Raw genomic sequence first — 20,682 nt, 5'->3', positions numbered from 1 at the left:
TAATTTGTATGAATGAAAATATATTTTGTTAAAACAAGTGCTCTCTCAAATCATGGTAAACTACCGTACAGGTTTTTTCGCTTAAGCTGCAATTTCAATTATCTCATCTAATATACTTTTCTCCTGTTATCTCCGCCTTCATTCCACGCCCGGGTTGCTCTAAATTATTTAGATTATGCAAGCGCGAGGGATTTCCTATTGCAAAACTGTTTCAAAACTTTGCGGAATTTTGCCAAATGTCGCACATAACGCGGTTTATAAATATTAAAATTGATTTAAAAATTATGGAATTTATTAAACAAATATGGGCAATTTATTAAAATATATAATATGTTTGCAACAGCGAGTTATTTTTATGTAAACATTTACTATATGACAAATGTTATTTAATAGGTTTTCGAGAATTATTTTGTTTTATCTCTATAAAGTTTGATTACTTTTTTAAAACTATTTAATTATTGAAAAATATTATACAAGACACTTTCAAATTTGGTAATTTACAACTATCACTTGTCACACTTCTCACAGATTTTTTTTTTGAGGTCCCAAAGTCTAAAGTCAAAATTGACATATGCCAATTGCCTGTCAACTTTTTTGACACATGTTTTGACTATTTTATATACAACACCTTGTATTTTATTTTTTCTGATTTCAAATATTTGTATTTTTTTCGCGGATATATTGGTTGCTTTTCGAAAAAAAATTACATTTTTTTTTATTTTTTTATTAACGCTAAAAGTAATTTAGACAGCTGTTAAAGCTGTTGTTATGCAATTTTGAACCTGAAATATGTAATAACCAGTTGACACCTGTCAAAATCAGTCACGTGACTTTTAAAATGTAGTTTTAAACGTTGAAATTTTGGTAAATTAAATTAAGACAGTTGTAAATGCTAAAATTGTAAGAGACATGCCACGTTAACTTTGATAGTGCAAATTTTAACTTCCAACACTGTAAAAGCCAGTTGACACCTGTCAAAATCAGTCACGTGACTTTTATAATGTAGTTTTAAACGTTGAACTTTTGGTAAATTAAATTTAGACAGTTGTAAATGCTGAAATTGTAAGAGACATGCCACGTAACTTTGACAATGCAAATTGAACTTCCAACACTGTAAAAGCTAGTTGACACCTGTCAAAATCAGTCACGTAACTTTTATAATGTAGTTTTAAACGTTGAAATTTTCGTAAATTAAATTAAGACAGTTGTAAATGCTGAAATTGTAAGAGACATGCCACGTAACTTTGATAATGCAAATTGAACTTCCAACACTGTAAAAGCCAGTTGACACCTGTCAAAATCAGTCACGTGATTTTTAAAATGTAGTTTTAAACGTTGAAATTTTGGTAAATTAAATGTATACAGTTGTAAATGCTGAAATTGTAAGAGACATGCCTCGATACTTTGATAATGCAAATTTTAACGTCCAACACTGTAAAAGCCAGTTGACACCTGTCAAAATCAGTCACGTGACTTTTAAAATGTAGTTTTAAACGTGGACAATTTGGTAAATTAAATTTAGACAGTTGTCAAAGCTGAAATGGTGAAAGCAACGTCACGTGACGATAATAATGCAATTTGAACTTGCAACAGTGTAAAAGCCAGATAACACCTGGCTAAATCAGTCACGTGACCATAAAAAATCAGTTTGAACTAAGAAAATTGAAACTTGACTTGACTTTAATTATGAAATTTGAACTTGCAACACTGTATGGGCCGGTTGACACCTGTCAAAATCAGTCCCGTGACTTTTAAAATGTCGTTCTAACTTTGAAAATTTGGTAAATTAAATTCAGACAGTTGTTAAAGCTGAAATGGTGAAAGCCACGTCACGTGACGTTAATAATGCAAATTTGAGCTTGCAATACTGTAAAGCCAGATAACACCTGGCTAAATCAGTCACGTGACCACAAAAAATCAGTTTGAACTAAGAAAATTGAAACTTGACTTGACTTAATTATGAAATTTGAACTTGCAACACTGTAAGAGCCAGTTGACATCTGTCAAAAACAGTCACGTGACCTTATGTGCTTTAAACTTTAAAAAATTGGTAAATTAAATTTTTATAGTTGGATCTCACACATTTTTTAAATTGTATTTTGATCCCTTTTAACCCGGTTGTAGTTGATCGTGCAGCTTTAAAAAAATTTCATTTGCAGGTTTTATGCAGCATTTGATGGACAGAACTGGCAAAATATAAAAAAAGTTCGTTTTATACCCTCGAAAAGTTTTAATTGCTTCCGACTAAAAAGTCGAACAAAATTAACCCAATCCCGTTACGTTACAGTGTTTTTTTAAACCATGTCGCCATCGATATTTGCAATTTTCAGAGTACATTTTTAATTCCTTTATGTTGGAGGAATATTGCCTTAATCAGAGTTTATTCAACATTTTATAATTAGTAATTAGTACATAACAGACACAAAACAAAAACTATAATTTCTACAAAAAATCAGCTAATATCCGTTAAATAAACCATAAAATTATCCATCATAGACGATGCTTAAGGGGTGGATTTACAGGCTTCTAAATTCCATCCCTAATTATAATGTTTCTTTGTAAACACGATGTCGTGACAGCAAACATCGTTAACAGAGCTGATTTGAGGAGCAACGTTGTCCATGGTTCTGACAGAATACTGCCAATAGTCGATTAAAACAAGCCATATAAATTCGTCTTTATGAAAGTTTATGACATTCATAATCCTCTTCGCGAGAGTCAGAAAATCGAAGCTATATTAAATTTACACCGCAACGAAGCACGCAATGGAGACCTCGTAAAATTCTGTTTGAATTTCATTTTCGATATATTTAGTGCCCTATTATTTCTTGGGATTTAGGACTTTGCGTTTTGTGGTTTTCCAATATTTGAACATTTTTAATGGTTAATGGAAACTGAATGAAATGTTTTGTTCAGACTTTTTTACCTTCAAAAGTTCTCGTTTACCTAAAGTTTTCCCAACTCTCACCCTGCTTCTTTAATGGGAAAATTAATAGACCTTCGTAATCTTAGGGCTAATTTGATTATTACTTGTTGATCCGTGTTAACACCAAATTGGTGTTTCCTACTTTCTTGTTTTAATCGCATTGCAAGTAAATTATGAAATTGCAACAAAACCAAATTGAAAACAAGCTAGGTGTACTAAGCACAGCATGGTTGTCATCAATCACCCGAGTCATCACAAACTTCACGTAGATTGTATGCTCGGCATGCCTGGACATATCATTAATTTCAGTTTTGTAACAGTATGTAAACTTTTTAACCCTTGTGTGCAGTAAAAAGGGACTTCTCTTCAAAACAGATTCCGAGGCAATCAATCACATCGAGCGCCTGGTAGGCGTGCTATGTTGTTCACTTTTAATAAATTGCTCAGCGATGTGGGACAATATGGAAAAAACTGGAAATATTCTGTGGAATTGCTTTTTTTTTGTGTAGGTGCCAAAAAAGAATAGGAACTAAATGTTTCAAATTCAAAAAGATATTTCTATTCTTCATTTGAAGGGAATTTGACTTTCAATTTTATTATACAACTAACCTGTCGAATAGCCAAAATTATCAGAACACGATATTGCTATTAACGTGATTGTTTCAAGGCACGTATTTCCTGCTTTTCTTGCTACCCCTTTATCGAATAAAGGGTATTGTTTACGAGCAATCTAATTTCGAAATTTCTCCGCAAAGTCGAGCACTCATTTATTAGTTTCTAATTCTAAATAAAGGCTCTATGGGACGCCTACGAAGTTAAACTAAAGTTTCGACTTTTCGAACTTATTAACTGAAGTTTAGTAATAACTTTTATTAAGTTCTGTTACTTTGTAAGTTAGAAAAGATATATGGGAGTGAAATAGAAATTTTGTTTCTGCTAAATGTTTTTGAACAAGCAAATATCATGACACTAAAATGACATGACAGTATCGATCGACGACAGCTTTCCGAGATTTCTGTAGGACGATAATGCAATTGCCAAAATTATTTCATGGCACGTACTTTCTCTATTTCTTGCTGCTCCGCATAGCAATGAAGTGCTGTTTACAAACGATCTAATTTACTTTTTGTTCTTGCAGATTATGCTTCACTTAAGTAAAAACTTAACTCACAAGAAAGATAGCTTTTAAGTTTCCTTTCTAAAAAAGTATTTAGTGTAGTTTGTAAAGTCATTAGTGAACCACACTACAGCGTTAACGGTTTCTTGATGTTTTACAACATGCAAAACAAAAGCAATGTTGTGGTTTCAACTGAGAACTAACAGCTTTACCACAACACTAACGTAGCTAATTTGTGCACAGTTTAAAGCTTCAGAATTTAAAGTAATTACATTAGATTATACATGTTTTTGTGGTCCAAATCTATCCAAAAAGTTGGAATTGGAAATTAGACAGTTGAGGATTAACAGTTATTATTGAACAAACAGTCATAGAAAGCTTATTTGGTTCAGCTATTATTTTAATTATTCAGACACTTAAATAATGAAATTTGTAACCATCGCTTTTTGTTTATATGGAACGTTTAAACTTTGCCACACAACTTCGAAAACTTAATTAGCAAATATGCACGTACGAGTAATCGAATTTTCCTCAAACTATTATTCGAACTCGAGGTAACGTATTTGATAGGAAATAACAGACTTTACTTGGTTCAACCAAACTTATATAGACATGGAAAACGAATTGGAAAAATACTGACATACAAATTACAAACAAGTTTCCGTTGTTTTCCTTTGACGCAACACATCAAGTAAAACTTTCGCTTTTTTGTAAAAAAACTCTGAATTCTAAAAATTAAAGATATTTTTTCTCAGATAATATAAATATTTTTTCTCTGAAATATAAAATCATATTAGATGGGTTTATACTCTTGTCTGAGAAATTCCAGAAGATAAAAACGTAAGGAATGGTCTTTTAATATCCAAACCCTGAAAATACCCGGGCTTTCGAAAATGTATCCTCTCAGCTAGATATTTCGTTCTATATTGATACATGAGACGAAAACTTCAAACCATTATTCTAAATAGTTATCAAAAACAGTTTTTGGTTGACTGTTTGGGTATATTTTAGACTGTGAGTAATATGATTATCTATCCCTTATATGCTCTAGATAATTCCGCAAATTATACCAATTGTTACAGTTATGCATGTCATTTGAGTATCTAGATCTACTCATACATAATTAGCCTTTAATTCAATTAGGACTAATGTCGTATTGTGTACAATTATGTCAGATATGTACCTAAAGAATGCATTTATTACTAACATTGCTAAAAAAAATCTAATTACAGAATAAAAGTCGCTCAAAACTCAAAACTGATTACCTGAGTTCTAATATAATAAAATTTTTCTGAAAATATGACAAATTTCCAGACAAGAAACTTTTGAAAACCAGACGAAACTAAAGTTTTATTAGAAAAGTACACGTAAATCATTTTGCTCTGTATTACAAAACAAAAAAAACTATGCGGAATGTGATAAATTTTGGAGTAATCCCGGAAGAATAAGTAATTTTTCCAGTAATGTTTTGCCAAATAGAGTTTAAGTAAATTGAGCATGTACTCGTATATTTTACCCCCAATATAGTAAAACCATTACAGTGTAGCTGTTTTGGTAAGGTTTCTGAATAGAGCTCTAACAGGATTTATGTTACTGGAGTAAAACGAGAAAGTTTGTGTAGTTGTTAGATTTAATGTGTAATAGGAATAAATAATTTAATTAAGTTACTAATCATAAGAAAAGTCCATTTTCTTCTACTGTCATATTATTATCATAACTTTTACCAAACACCCGATAAAGGATTAATGGAAATGGATTAAACGTGGAACGCCTCAAGATCCAAATTAAATTTTCGCAATGGAAAAGATTTTCCCAGCATCTGTCGTATTCAGGCATTTGAAATTCATTTTCGATAGAATGGTCGCTTTGAATTGTGCTCGATTTCTATAACCGTTTAATTTGCACCTCAGGCAAGGTTTTAATAAAACTAACAAGATTTGTTTAGTTTATTTATTTCGAAAACGTTCTAGGAATTATTCTTTCTATCACAAGAAGGTTTTGTTTCCAGGTTTTCTGTACAAAATTTATTTAAAAGCTTGAGGTTTATTTTCAGCAAGGTGCTACTAGGTGAACTAGTTTTGTCAATACAGAATATACAGGGTGGTCCAGTTTTAAATGTCAATAATTCACCATTCGATAGCCCATCAAAAAATAAGTTAACATACATTATGTCATTTTTCTGAAAAAGGCTTCCTAAGGAAATTACAGTTCTTCAAATTTCACTTTAAAAAATCGTTTTTTTTTGTCATAACTGTCAGACCGTTGGATCAAATTTGGAACAAGCACTTTAGAAATTAATATTCATTATGAATGACGTTTGCCAAAATTCTCCAGAAGCGTAGATACAGAAAGATGGTTCATGTTTTTGCCTTATTTTCTAGGTCTTTGGATATTTTTCAAAAATTACAGTTTCTTTTAATTTTATTGTTCACGATGAAAAATTAATTATCTCTTATACAATTCTAATTTGAAACTTCGTTTACGAGATAATTCAGTTATTACGTTCAAAGACCCAAAACTAACCCAACCCAACTTAAAGATTGTCTTGGAAACGAAAAATTGACTAAAGAAGCCTAAAAAATTTTATTGTAGCCAGTTTTCATAGTTTCCAAATAAACTGAAATTCTTTAGTTGTGAAAATTGATTTAGAAAAGATAAAAATTTATTTCAGAAAGTTAAAAATTGTGTTTCTAACCAGTTTTCATACACATCCAGAGACTTTAATATTCAAAATTGACTGGTTTACATAAAAAAACACTTTTTCTAGAATTTTTTATTACAAATTCATACATTTAAACCTTAAAAATTGATTAACCCCAAAAAGTGACATCAGAAACGTAAAATTTGCATTTGAAGTAAGTTTTCATAATTTGAAAACAAATTTCAATATTTTAGTCTTGAAAATAGTCTTAGATACAGGACATTGACATTAGATTCATAAAAATTGTCTTGAAAACTAACTTTTCGTAGTTTTTACGTTGCTTTACATTTTCTTAGAATTCTGGACTATTTTTAGTGCTTCAAAACTGCTTTCGGCTTGAAAAATCGAAGTTATTGACATAGCAAACTTAAAAAAACAATTTTTACATTCTCCATAGACTTAAAATATCATTCTAAGCTTTCTTACTATTAAATCGACTTCTAGACACCTCAGTGCTAAAAATTCAAGTATTTCTTAAAAATCTAGACTGTTTTTAGTGCTTTAAGATGCTTCAATACTATCTTTTGACTTATCAGGCCTAAAAGCCAGTTTGTATACTATCCATAGTCTTGAAAATGTCATTTCAAGCTTAGCTTCTTTACTATTCTAAAAATCTAAAAATCAACTTTTAGATTATTTTTAGTAGCAAAAAATGAGTTTCATGTAAAATACAATCTTTGTCTTGATTTCCGGACTGTTTTTAGCTTTTACCAGGACGGCAGTCTGAGAAAACGAATTATGAGACTATTCCAAGTAGTTAATAGCAAATTTTTAGACTATTCAGTACAAATTTGGATTCTCACAAGTCTTGAATGTTCAGTTTTACACTATAAAACGATTTTTTAAATTGAAATTTGGTGGGCTGTATCTTAGGAAACGTTTTTCAGAAAAATTACATAATGCAAGTCAACTTATTTTTTGATTGGCTATCGAATGGTGAATTATTGACACTTAAAACTGGACCACCCTGTACAGAAAGAAAATGACATTATATTAAAATGCTTTTTAGCATATACATTTTAGGTAATTTAAACCTAGCTTAACGTAGTACTCAAAAAGGCATTTTTAAATAACATATTCTTTACAATGCTGGACAATTCTTCTGAAATAAACCGTTATAAAATGCGACCGTTTGGAATAGAGCCCTTTTACCAGAAGTAACATGACTAGGTTTAAGTTTCCTTTTACGTTGGACTTGTCACATAAAATTCAAAAGCATATAAGCGATTTTACTTCCAAGCTTGTTTTAAGTAATCCTAATACTAAGTGAATCAGTTAGCAGTTATATGGAAATAAAAACAATAATGAATCTAGTAAGCGTAAAGTGTAAATGAATGCAAAACCGAAACCTGCAGAAAAACGAGTTCTGGCACGTTATAAAAGCTGCATTAGCTTTGTGTAGGTTAGAATCCGGTTTTTCTATGTCACTTCAGTGCCAAACCCCTACAATCTCTTCTCAGTTGATTGCAAAACATCTCTAAACCGAAAATTGCACCTCTGCTAATGTCAATGCATACACAAATGAGTTAATCTTGAGCTTATTTGGGTTTCAAATGAATGCAAAATCGTTGTGACTTTTAGAAAACGATTCTGAAGGTTTTCTACAGGTAGTGTACAATTTTTACAAGGTAGAACCTTAAAGAAACCATTTAGATATAAATCAAAAAACGTATGAAAAAAACAAATAAACTTTGTTTAGTTATTGTTTTTAATACATTTGTGCTCTTAGAGACTAGAACTTTCTCAAGTTTTTATACAGTCAAATATTTTCCGTTGTTCAAGAGCCGCTAACAAACGCAATACTGCTTCAAAGCTTTTCCGCTACAAAATCAGAAAGTAAATCCAACTTTTCGACTTTACCAGCAGGTTTTCCAGGTCAAAGGATTTTTTCGGTGTAAACTTGTAAAAAAGTTTCAGGTTATCTTGCCAGAAGAACCACATAAATTACAACACAAAACCTAAAACGTGCTTCTCAGTTCTATTTAAAAAAAAAGCGTAAAACATTGAACCTCATTCATTCTCGCCATAATGTTTGCTGTTGGGCATTGGACAGACGTGAAATGAGTCCAATATGTTAAAGCAAGAACTAGGAATTTGTTAATTTAGAACTGATTCTGATTTATTAGCCAACATCAATCAAACCATTACCCGCATTTAAGGCGGAATGGAAACAGTTTAATATAGATTTCCAAAGTTCAAGCTGTTCACGAACCATGCGGCAAGTTGGCAATTAATCCCAATATGTAATATTAGGTATTGCAAATCTACTTCTGTAATTAATGTGTAATTTTCTGGTGCATTTAAACTAGAAGCTAACACAAAGATTGTCTTATAAAGTTCTTCTTCCTGTTCTTGTGCCAACTTCGTTTTTATTGCATTATTAATAGCATCCCTTTCACGTAGCTCACAAGCTTCATGCAACGCAAATAATCCTTAAGTTATAATACATTTGAATAACGTATTATAAATTCTTTTCAGCTCTTAAGCGTAGGTTATCTTTAAAAAGAATTATTAAACTAGTAAGTATAATAACTGAAACTTATGAGACAGGCGCCTGAGCTGGATAAATGAACTGAAGCGGGAATATGCTGCGATACTGATAAATTTTCGTATCAAAAATGTGCCGTTACAGGATTTCATTTTCTTGTAACGGTTTTTTAAAAGAATATTATTATTCTACACGCTTACGGCGCATAAAATAAACATTCCGGAAAGTTAGCCGGGAAAGTTTAAAATAGGTTTTCCGTCTTCGAACGAGATAATTTTGCATTGAGCAACGGTTTCAGTATTAAAATGTAAATATTTGCAGTTCGTCGTTATGAAAACATAATTGAATATTTGCTTGAATTATACCGCCTGTTTTGCTTTGATATGTATTAAAAGTTAATTTTCAATTATGCTTTTCAAACAGAAAAGCTCGTGATGTTAATCTACGGGTCCTAAATTTTAGAGAAATTCATTGTTAATTCAATAAGTGGTAGAAATAAACTTCCAATCAAATTCAATGATCGACTTGTTGCTATACTTCTTAAATAACATAAAAAACTTATTCTCCGGACCCATATTCACTAGATTTCTCTGTAAAGTTACTTAAACCTGACCTAACCTAACAAAAAAAAAAACAATAGGAGGTATTAAAACTTCCAGACTTGTTTGTGGGAACATAATCTTTATTTTTTTACGTAAAAAGCGAATTTTATTTGAAATATAAAAGCAACTTTTGGTCCAAATATCAGAAAACACCCCAGCACTTAAACCAACAAGCTCAAGATATTTTCCCCTATTCTTTAGTACACTTCTTAAGATGTTGGTTCGTTCAGTAAAGCTTTTTATAAAGAAAACGCTATTTTGGTGTATCTATTAATAGCTGAGAATTTAGAAGTTAATATCTTGGAAAGTTTTTCGTAACATCAAGACTGAATTGGAAGGATATATACGAAAGGCTGAGTGGATAAAAGTTTCATTAAGAAGATTTTCATCATAGGAAATTAGTTTTTATATAAAAACTTTCGTTTGCAGGGTTTTATTTAGTGAAGTAGAACATTTATTGGAAAAGTACTTCCACTGAGACATATGTAATTTGTTCTTAACGATTTTTTTGTGAAAAGTACTGGAAAGTGTTAAATTTGATGTGAAATAAGTTGTTTTAAAATTATAAAAAAGTCACTAAAATGTCACTGAACTGTCTATTTTATAAAAAGTTTGTGAGTGGATTTCTGATTAACAGAAAATTGTGTGTGCTTTCAGCATCAAAAGAAGACGTTCTAATATGCAATACAAAGTAGAAAGAAAAAAATCAAGACTGCCCCAAAGAAAAATACATGCTTTGAATGGCATGGACTGAATATTTCATCCGGTCTTGCCAGCACTGGAACAGCTTATTAAAAAGTGGGTTTCTCGGCACAGCAAAAAGAATACAAGATGATCAGAGTTTTATTGCATCTAACGGGAAACGTCTATTTGGACAGGGATGGATGGAGGTTTTTTTTTAACCTTTAATTCTGTTAGCAAACCGAGAAATTCAGTGTTGTTAAAGGCTTTAATTGAAAAAATAGCCACAAGCAATCGATGTCTAAACTGAATTTAGATTTTTGTAATAAAGTAAAGCTGACATTATGAATGAAATAAAAACGACTAGAATTTATCTTAAATTACTGTAGAAGACATCATAAAAAATAGAAAACTCTGAAAAAAGCTTGAAACAATCACAAACTACACCATTTCTAAAAGTAATTCAAAAACTGTAATTCAATAAGTGAATTACACTTGACCATTCAGAATAGTGATTTGAAATTTAGAAGTAAAAGTAAAATAATTTAAAATAGTTAACTGTAATTCAGAAATCGTAATGTGTAATTCAGTTTAATTTTTAACCTAAATTGTGTTATTTTTTTCAGCTTTGGTAATTTTATCCACAGATAATGTATTTTATGGAATTGCCTTTGAATATTCTGAATTTCATTTGATGGTTTCTGAATTGCAGTTCCTTATTCTGAACGAAAAACCTCCAAATATGGAAGAAACTCCTACATTTTTTCCTGTGGAAGGTATAATTTAAAAAATGTGAATATAATCTTAATCACGTAAGAATACTTAGACTTCCCAGCTTACATGTAGAGAAAGCAAAACTTAAAGATGTAGAGGATTTGATTTACAAATTTATCTACAAGCTTTGAAATTGACTTTTAAACGTTAATGATTGGCTCAGATACTTATAATTGGACTATCAAGTCAATTTTCAGGTGTGTAACTATCAATTTTTGGCTTCTAGTCTTAAAAATTTCACTTAGTCATATTTAATGTCGTTTGCTTGTGGGTATCACAGTTTCAGTTTGAAAACTGAATCATAATTTGAATATTGACTTAGATACCACTTGCAATTGTGCTATCAAGCCAATTTTCAGGTTGGTGACTATCTTTTCTTTGCTTCATAAAGTCATTCAAGTCATATTTTATGTGCTTTGGGTTCGATTTTCACATTTTCAGCTTGCAAATTGACCTAAAAGCTTTGAAATTGACTTAAAAGTTGAAGAAGAAAAAAGTATCAGATATCATAGAAAAAATCACTAAACTTACTTTTTTAAGATCTACTGACGACTGATGGAGTGGTATTTATTTTTAATGGATGTTTTGAACAAATCTGGATGACAGATAGTTTATCAACTACCTTTCCCTCATTTCAATTTAAGGTCATCTTCAGGCCAATGTCGTAGACGTGCACCCACTCACACACTTGAGTGTTTCAATGTGTACTCAACTATGTAAAGTTACTTAAATAAGTAAAATTGCAACTTCTTAGATAAGCAATTCAGCTAACTGATTGAATTTACTTCTCTCGTGAGGCTTAGAACAACTGCTGGCCAAATATATCTAGTTAAAATACACAAAGCTTTTCCAATTATGGGCTGGTCACGTTCCTGTTTGAAATTTTGTTCGAATCGACCGCAAATAGATACGTAAAGCGACCAGTAATTAGAATGCACTGTTATGGCAGATATGTGCTTTGCCAATTTATAATCAATTGCAATACAGTGAATTAGTTTGTACCGTTGAGCGGATAACTTGTGTGGTGCTTGAACCTGCAAATGTTCTAGGATTGATATCAGAATTGTTAGAACTAGAAGTGTTGCTGGAGTATTGTCGTAATCAATAAAACACGGACAGCTTACCAGCTATCAAAACAATTAGCTTCTAAACCACAACCTTGTAAATAAGTTTTGGCTTATAAACTTTGTACTTAGAGAGGCAGGACTTAATAAGCTGTTTCGAAGCACGCGAGTTTGGATGAATTATTCAGAGCAGGTTTGCCAAACCATATCATTATCTTGAAGGCATCCTCATTTTCTTTCGTCTCTCTTTTAGGATCAGTATTAGAAAATCGATTTTTTTATAGCAGTTAACTCAAAGAAATTAGAAAAACATGATCAAGCAAGCAACAAAAAAAATTTGTATTTATTAAATTTCTCTTCTATACAGGATATCTCCACTTTTTCTAGAGAGTCAAATCCAATATGCTTGCATCACGAATGTAAGCTATCGATTTCAAAGTCTTTTACCAGCAACTCTAAAACCCCTTTTATCTGAAAAGTCCGGTATATCTTTCAAACTAAACCGGGCTAATGTGAGTACATTATATTGCCACGACGTTTCAAGAGATCGGAAGAAAGGTGAGTGCAAATGGATTTTCGATCCGTATCAATGCACGAAAATTGAACGCCAATTGCTGAATTTCTCTTGTCAATTAATTTTGGACTTTGTTTGGGTACTTTTAATTTTTACGGTACCCCGTGGGGCTGTAATAAATGTTGGGGCTTTGTCAAATAGAACACCTGGGATTACGAAAGTCGTAAATAACACCCGAAAAACAGAGCACTCGTTGGCTCAGCGTGTTTATCAAAAGGCGAAACTCTAAATGTCCTGGTTAATTAAAAGGGTGAGTTTGGTACACAAGCTGTCATTTAAAGACCTAGTTATAAACTCATTTAAACTTAAATAACAGTGTAGGTGGATATGTGCCCTTGGTGACGTTATTCTGCTGTTTGCTTTAGTTTAAGCTCGGGAGGGTAATTAAGAAAGTGGAAAATTCCTCATAATACCGTCATAAAGTGGATTTCTCTATTTAAATAAAATGTTGCGTACAACTTACAGCAAGCTCAATTTACTGCCAGTAGAGCAAACACGTTGAAAACATTGATTTGACTAGTTTGAAGCTACCGAACTCCATCTACATCTACATTTAATAACCTATTAAAGCACACATTTGTTCGTGTTCAGCTGACCGCTACTCGTATTTGTTTTGGGACTATCTGGATCCTCGGACGTTCAAATTAAAGACCCTGCTGAAATTCTAGTCCTAAATTCAATTATTTTGGCAAATAAAGGCTGCTCTTTAAATTATCGTATGTAGAATTGGTGCAATTGTTTGAACTGTACACGTGGATTCAAATTAATCTAAAATCTTCTCCCTTTTTTTTATTGGAGTAGTTTTTGAAAAACTGTTAGTTTATTGACCAATTGTTTAATCAGAAAAACAAACTTTGCCATAATTTAACCAGCTCTGAACCAACATCAACACTCAAATATTACACTTCAGTTAATCTACATAACCGTTCCCGAACAAACATTTTGCATAAATAATCTTGACAAATCAGACATTTTACGAAATAATGTGTTCCAATTAGTAAATTCCGCACCAATTTCACTCTGATGTTTCACCGTAATTTTTTACTGGAAAATTGAATAATACGACACAAATAAATTTTCCATACAGAGAGGGAATGAAGCATGAATGGGCAATTAACAAAATTTATAATTTTTCACTTGCGTATTTAAGCGAGGCTGTATAAAACACACATAAACAATTTGTACATTTTTCACTCATTGATTATTCTGTTTGTATGTTTAAAAGCAATTATAAATTGTTTACACAAAGCTCCATCGACTTTATAATACTTTTTTTTTGTTTTAATATACAATTTATCAGGTATGGTCAATTTGCCATTCTCATTGTTAATCAATTTAATCAGTACTGATATTGCAATTTTAATTATTTTGATTTAAACCTTAAAAACCATTAGATTGGAGTACAATCTCGTGCCAAGTTTGGGTTTTTTGAGCATGGTTTTTCCCCTTTGTAGAATTAAAAAATCATTAAATAGATAACTTTCCTATTAAAAACAAGGTCATCAGAAATTATAGTCCAAATCACTTGACAAAAAAAGCACAACAATTAGAGGAAACGAACCGACTGAATATCATCAATCAGTACCCCAGATACAGTTTGTTTACGCGGTTAATTGAAAAAGCAGAGTTTATTAAAAGAACGAAGGTTGAGTCGTAATTAAAATTGACGACAACAGTGGCTTTTCAAGTTGTTTTTTATGTCATTTTTATAAAAACTGCATTATAACAACTCATTTTTGTATTCAAATTGAGGGCAAAACTTACAAAACCATATCGAAAATCATTATGCGTAGTCTATTTTACACATTTCGTAAACTACCCTACTTTTACCTTTCGTGTCATCCCCTAGCATATCTAAAAGCCTTTTCACCGGATGACAGGCTCTTAAGCCACCCTTCGTAGGTTTTTATGTGTAAGTATATTTTATCTGGCGTCGCTATAACATTTAAATTTTCATATCTTTAGCCTATATTATACAGATAAGTTCAAAAGATATCTGATGTAGACATTAACCAGTTTTATATCAATAATGTCTGCAATCATGTTGCAATAATGTCTGTTTTTTGGGAAATTTATAAGAAAAGTTTCGCAATTTAAAGCCATTTGCTAGATAAACAGTCCATTGTGGTAATAAATGAAGCATTTCAGTAAACAGCGTCACAAACACATGCAAATCTCTCTGCAAATTCCCTAGTAAATGGACCATATTTTAAGTTTAATTACCTGTATTCGAGGATATATGGTCGGTTGGCGACGGAAACTTTCAAAATTCGGCAAGTTAGCATGACATTTATCTGATTTTTCTTTTATTGTGTTGATGTGAACACTGAATGAATAACAGTCCATGTTTTTAGTGTTATTCAAGTAAAAAACTGGTTATCTATCTCAACGTTTCATCATTTATGACAGAATGATTTCAGGATTATAAACCATAAAAAAATATTGGAAAAAACGTTTACAATAAGTGCTATAGTTTTATCATAGGTTGATCGAAAATTATGAAAATTACCTCCTGATACAGTGTGTTCAAATTAAGTTAGGTTTCTGTTAGGTCGTCTTCAGATTTATTGGTCTAGTTTACAAAATTGAGTGAGTTTACTGGGTTATTTAAGCCTGATCAGGTGCAAAATAACACAGTCTAAACTGAACTTATCTAAGCTATCCTTAAACTCAACTTAGCTAATGTTAGGGAAACGGACATTACACTGTATAGTAAGGATTTGGCACTCCCAAATCAAATTGATCACTTAAACCTTGTAAAATTGTTTCAAAAAGTAAATGTTTTATTTGTTATTTTTATGGATAGCATAATGTTTCCAACTCTGGAATCACCCATATAATCAAAGACTTACGTGGTTCTTTTTACGACAGTATATTTATGGCCAGTAAAAGAAAATTACTCATTTTGGCTTTGCATACGTAATTTCGCATTTGCTTAATTCTACCATATTATTTTTATTTAAATATATCATATTTTATTTTTACTACAAAATAATTTCTATTCTAGAACGAAGCCATACATGAAGCCATACAATCATTAACTAGAAAAGAAGAGGACGTAAATCCTAACAAATATGAATGCTTGTAAGTATTAATAATGTTTAATTTGTTAGTTGCTCGATAATTGAGTCCCCTAATAACTCTAAAGGTAATAAATATTTGCAAAACGTCACCATAGTACAAAAATAGATTTTTCTCTACAAATAGCTCAATGTAGTTAATTCCAATGTAATCTTCTGTTAGATTTCTGTGGAGGCTAACCAAAGCAAAATACAATCATTTTCAGCTTTATATTCACATGGCACACATCGGATTTAACAAGAAATTGCTTGACGCATTTAAACTAGTTGCAAAATAGGACCTATTTTCCTAAAATGTAATAGAATCAACATGGACCGAGGCACAATTGCCGGAACTGAATGTTATTTACCAATTAACCTTAAATTGTACGCCCTGTTTTGCCAGAAATAAAGTTCCCATATGCAGTGAAACTCGATATAAATATTTCTTATAATTCCTATTGGGGTAATTAGTTTATACGATTGAAATTGTTAATTTAATGCTTATCACAGTGTTGTTAAATAACATAAAATGCATACAGTTAATTATGTAATGTTAATGATATTTGCATTATTTAGTAAAGCAAATATTGTTATGGCTTAACATCCTTATCAAAATTTTACAAAACAATGCTGAATTGCATAGAGTGCATCCAAATAATAATACAAATACTATATCTAATAGAGCAATGGAGGCTATGAGTCTTACTTTGACAGAATCATTTATTTACAAATTTTGGCAATTTTTAGCAGATATAAAACAATTAAATTTCCTTTACCATACTTAATAACATTTGCAAAGAAAACCTTGTGAGCACAAGAAGATAATCTATTGCGAATTTACATGAACGGATGGAAAATATTTGCTTTTCTCCGGAAGGAAATCTGTTGGCTTGGGAAGTCGAAACATTCTATGTCAACTCGTATTTAAGCTTTAACAATACATAAATATTTACTCAGGGAGCTTGAAATACAATCCAATCGATTCCCTTACCGGCCATTGTGATGTTCTCCACTTGTGGCGGACAGCTTGATAATTAAATTATACCTCTTTTCTATCACAGGGATTGGCTTCAATGCTTTTGGCACCAAATACCTGCTACACTAGTGTAATTCTTTACTCTCAAACTCAAATTAACGAGCTATAAATTTTCTCTATATCTCCCAGAATCCCATTCGTCCTACCCTTCTTAAAAAATTAGGATTTATGTGTCTCATCTCTTAAAACAAGCTATCCAGAATCTGTAAAAACCTTGGTTTATTACGTTGAGGGTTCAGGTTTTCCGTTTATTAAGTTTACATTTTCGGTTCTTTCTCAGTTCACATTTAACGACTAGTAAATTTTGCCATAGGGACCTTAACGGAAAAAAATGGTTTAATTTAGCTAAAATCAACCAGACCACTTCCACTCAGAAAAGTCAAGTTGCAAACATTTAATTCCATTAGCGACAATTTTCAAAAGCAAAAGGCACATCCATGAGAAAGATTTTAATTGAAATTATACTTGAAATAAAGACTCTACTGAACGCCCGGTAATAAGGCAGAAAGAAAAATTACCTTTTCGTTGTTCCTTTGTATTCTTGACAGCATAATTAATAATAAGAAATCCATATAAATCCCGCCATCATAATTCTTCCAGTTTTGTTGAAAAACAAGAAGAGATCCAATTATAAAAGAGTGCTTTGCGGGATTTATTGCTTGTTTTGATGGTTAAGAAAGGTTTACCATGTTTTAAAATAAAAATTTGATTATTTCTGTCTGGCGCCAACATCATGTAGTTAACCAACCATACATTTGTCTTTATTCAATATAATTGGAACAAACTAACGTAAACTACAAAAAAGTTATATTAGGTTTGTCATGTAACATAATATTTTTAAATAAGACACTCTGCCCTTCCTTTCTCCTGAAAATTTAAACTTCTGTACTTAAATACCAATTTCGAGCATTTTCGCTCAGTTCTGCAGCAAAACAAACTAACCTAAACCTTACACAAACATTTATTTTAAGTTGCAATATCGTTTGACAGCAAATTGTATCCCAAAACGGGTTTTCAAGTGATTTTTGTTTTCAGAAAACGGTTGCCGGAAAACGTTTCAGACTGCCAGCATTATGCATACTTGGAGGACATATACGACATCCTACGATGGGACAAGGGTGAGAAATAGAATTTTCATTACGTTTTGTGAGATTGCGTTAAGCGTTTCAGTATCATCTTTCTAATTAGAGTTTACTGTTTGCCTTGTTGCCTTGCTAAGTGCCTGTATTAGCCTTTGTCTGGTATTAGGGTAAATGTGTTTCAGACTTAAACCTGCTCTAGGGCACAAACACAAGTTACGTCTTTTGAAATAGTACATGTGTAGCATTTGCATTAATCTCAGTAGAATGTTTACTTTGATTGGTCAAAAAAAAACAGCAGTGATTTGCACAAATACTGCACATGTGGACTTACCATTAAACCTACTTAGGCAAAATTAGAACTTGTGTTACACCAACGATCCTATAAAGTCAAATATAATCAAGAAAAAACCGGTCACAAACTAAAAAGTTTAATTACATTTCCCTAGCAATAACGTTCGTTCTATTCCAGATATAGACGAGATGGAATTTTTCGACAAACTGGGTCAAGAGTTAATAAACACGTGCTGCTTAGATCGAATGGAGCGAGCATTTAAATGTCTAGGTGGTGATCTCAAGGAGTTTCTTACTACTCTCGATGGAGTCCACGACGTACTTAAATATCAGCAGAATGTTAACGATGGTTAGTTGAGAATTCATGTTATTTACAAGAAATTGTCTGTCAACTTGTCAAATGATGCACAAATAACATATACACCACACATATTAACCAACTTCTTCAATATTATTAACGCAAAAACATGTTAAGCAGTTAGTTTAGTTAGTAAGTTTTTTTGCTAAAACGTATTTAAACTTGCTTGCGGCCATTCTACTTGTACAAAGAAAGTCCTACAGAGTCAGGAAAAACAAGAATAATTCGTTTTTCCATGTTTCTTTCTCAAAACATATAGAACACAACTGCCTTTACATGTAGAAGAAAACATAAATTTATGAACAGGGTTTGTAATAATAAACTATGCTCGAGAAGTTTAGTTTTGCACTGCTTTTCATTGATATTGAAATTATACCAAATGTTGAACAGTGTATCGTTTAGGGATTTTAATAGAACTGTAGTCTTTTCAAAGTTTTCAGGATCTAAAAGTAATTTTGACTATAAAATGTTTCAGAATCCAAAATCAAGCAGTTACACGACTAAGAACAACTTGAAAGTGTTGAAATTACATTTTTACTGTTATTTCTTTTAGCATTTCTTATACTAGGCTTTCCTGTACTGCATTATATTTGAAATATTGTGTTTTAAACGACACGTTTGTCGGTAAGACGTTTTAGGACCCAAAATCGAACGGTTTCAAGTCTGAAAACAGTATGAAAGTCTTGAAATTACCCTTTCAAAGTTATTTTTTAAGAATTCCTAAAACTGGGAATTCTTGCGTTAAATTTTAATTTAAATGTAGTGTTTTCAGAACATAAAAGCATTTTTCAGTCAGTAGAGTTTCGAAACAATTACACAGGACTGAGAACAGTTTGAAAGTCTTGAAATTAGACTATCAACGTTATTTCTTTAGTAATTTTGAAAAGTGGGCTTTTCAGCATTGAATTTTAATGAAAATGTAGTGTTTTCAGGACCTGAAAGTATCAGTTTCAGAACCAAAAATCAAACAGTTACAGGACTAAGAACAGCTTGAAAATGTTGAAATGTTCACTCTTATTTCTTTCAGGATTTCTTATACTGAGCTTTCCTGCATTGACTTTTAAATGAACTGTAGGTATAGTATTTTCAAAGTTTTCAGAAACTTGAAACTAACAGTTTTGATGGTAAAAATTGCATTTTTACTGTTATTTCTTTCAGCATTTCTTATACTAGGCTTTCCTGTACTGCATTCTATTTGAAATATTGTGTTTTAAAGGTTTTCGGGACCTGAAAGTATCACTTTTGTCGGTAAGACGTTTTAGGACCCAAAGTCAAACGATTTCAAGTCTGAAAACAGTATAAAAGTCTTGAAACTACCCTTTCAAAGTTATTTTTTAAGAATTCCTAAAACTGGGACTTCTTGCGTTAAATTTGAATTTCAATGTATTGTTTTCAGGACATTTCACAGTTTCGGGGCATTTTTCAGTCAGTAGACTTTCGAAACAATTACACAGGACTGAGAACAGTTTGAAAGTCTTGAAATTACATTTTTAATGTCATTTTTTTCCGAATTTCTAAAACTGGGCTATTTTACATTGAATTTTATTTGAACTGTAGTGATTTTAAAGTTTTCAAGACCTGAAAGAAACAGGTTGCATTAAGATGTTTCAGGTCACAAAGCCAAACAGTCTGAAAACTGTTTGAAAGTAATTTTTTTAAGAATTTCTAAAACTGGGCTGTCCTGCATTGAATTTGAGAGGAAATTTAGTGTGTTCAAGGTTTTCAAGACCTGAAAATATCAGTTTTGACGATAAGACTTTCAAGACACCAAGCCAGCCAGTTTCAAGTCTGAGAACAGTTTGAAAGTCTTGAAATTAGAGAATTGAGTGTTTTCAGGACCTGAAAGTATCAGTTTCAGAACCAAAAATCCAACCAAAAATTTTCACTCTTATTTCTTTCAGGATTTCTTATTATACTGAGCTTTCC

The 20,682-nt window shown here is 31.5% G+C and overlaps 1 protein-coding gene across 1 annotated transcript in view; it reads left to right on the top strand.

Annotated features, from left to right (window-relative positions):
• Gycalpha99B (guanylate cyclase 1 soluble subunit alpha 2) overlaps positions 1–20,682 on the top strand; it is a 46,715-nt gene that overhangs the window by 16,073 nt on the left and 9,960 nt on the right. Inside the window, exons 3-5 of the mRNA XM_081982797.1 lie at positions 15,935–16,011; positions 18,061–18,143; positions 18,577–18,747. Coding sequence (XP_081838923.1) covers positions 15,935–16,011; positions 18,061–18,143; positions 18,577–18,747 — 331 coding nt within the window. The remainder of the gene's footprint in view (positions 1–15,934; positions 16,012–18,060; positions 18,144–18,576; positions 18,748–20,682) is intronic.

The sequence above is a fragment of the Ips typographus genome, linkage group LG6 (assembly GCF_016097725.1).
Source record: "Ips typographus isolate SLU linkage group LG6, UJ_Ityp_2.0, whole genome shotgun sequence".
In the NCBI taxonomy this organism is placed as follows: Eukaryota; Metazoa; Arthropoda; class Insecta; order Coleoptera; family Curculionidae; genus Ips; species Ips typographus.
The sequence above is the reverse complement of the archived record's forward strand: the minus strand, read 5'-3'. Positions and strand labels throughout refer to the sequence as shown.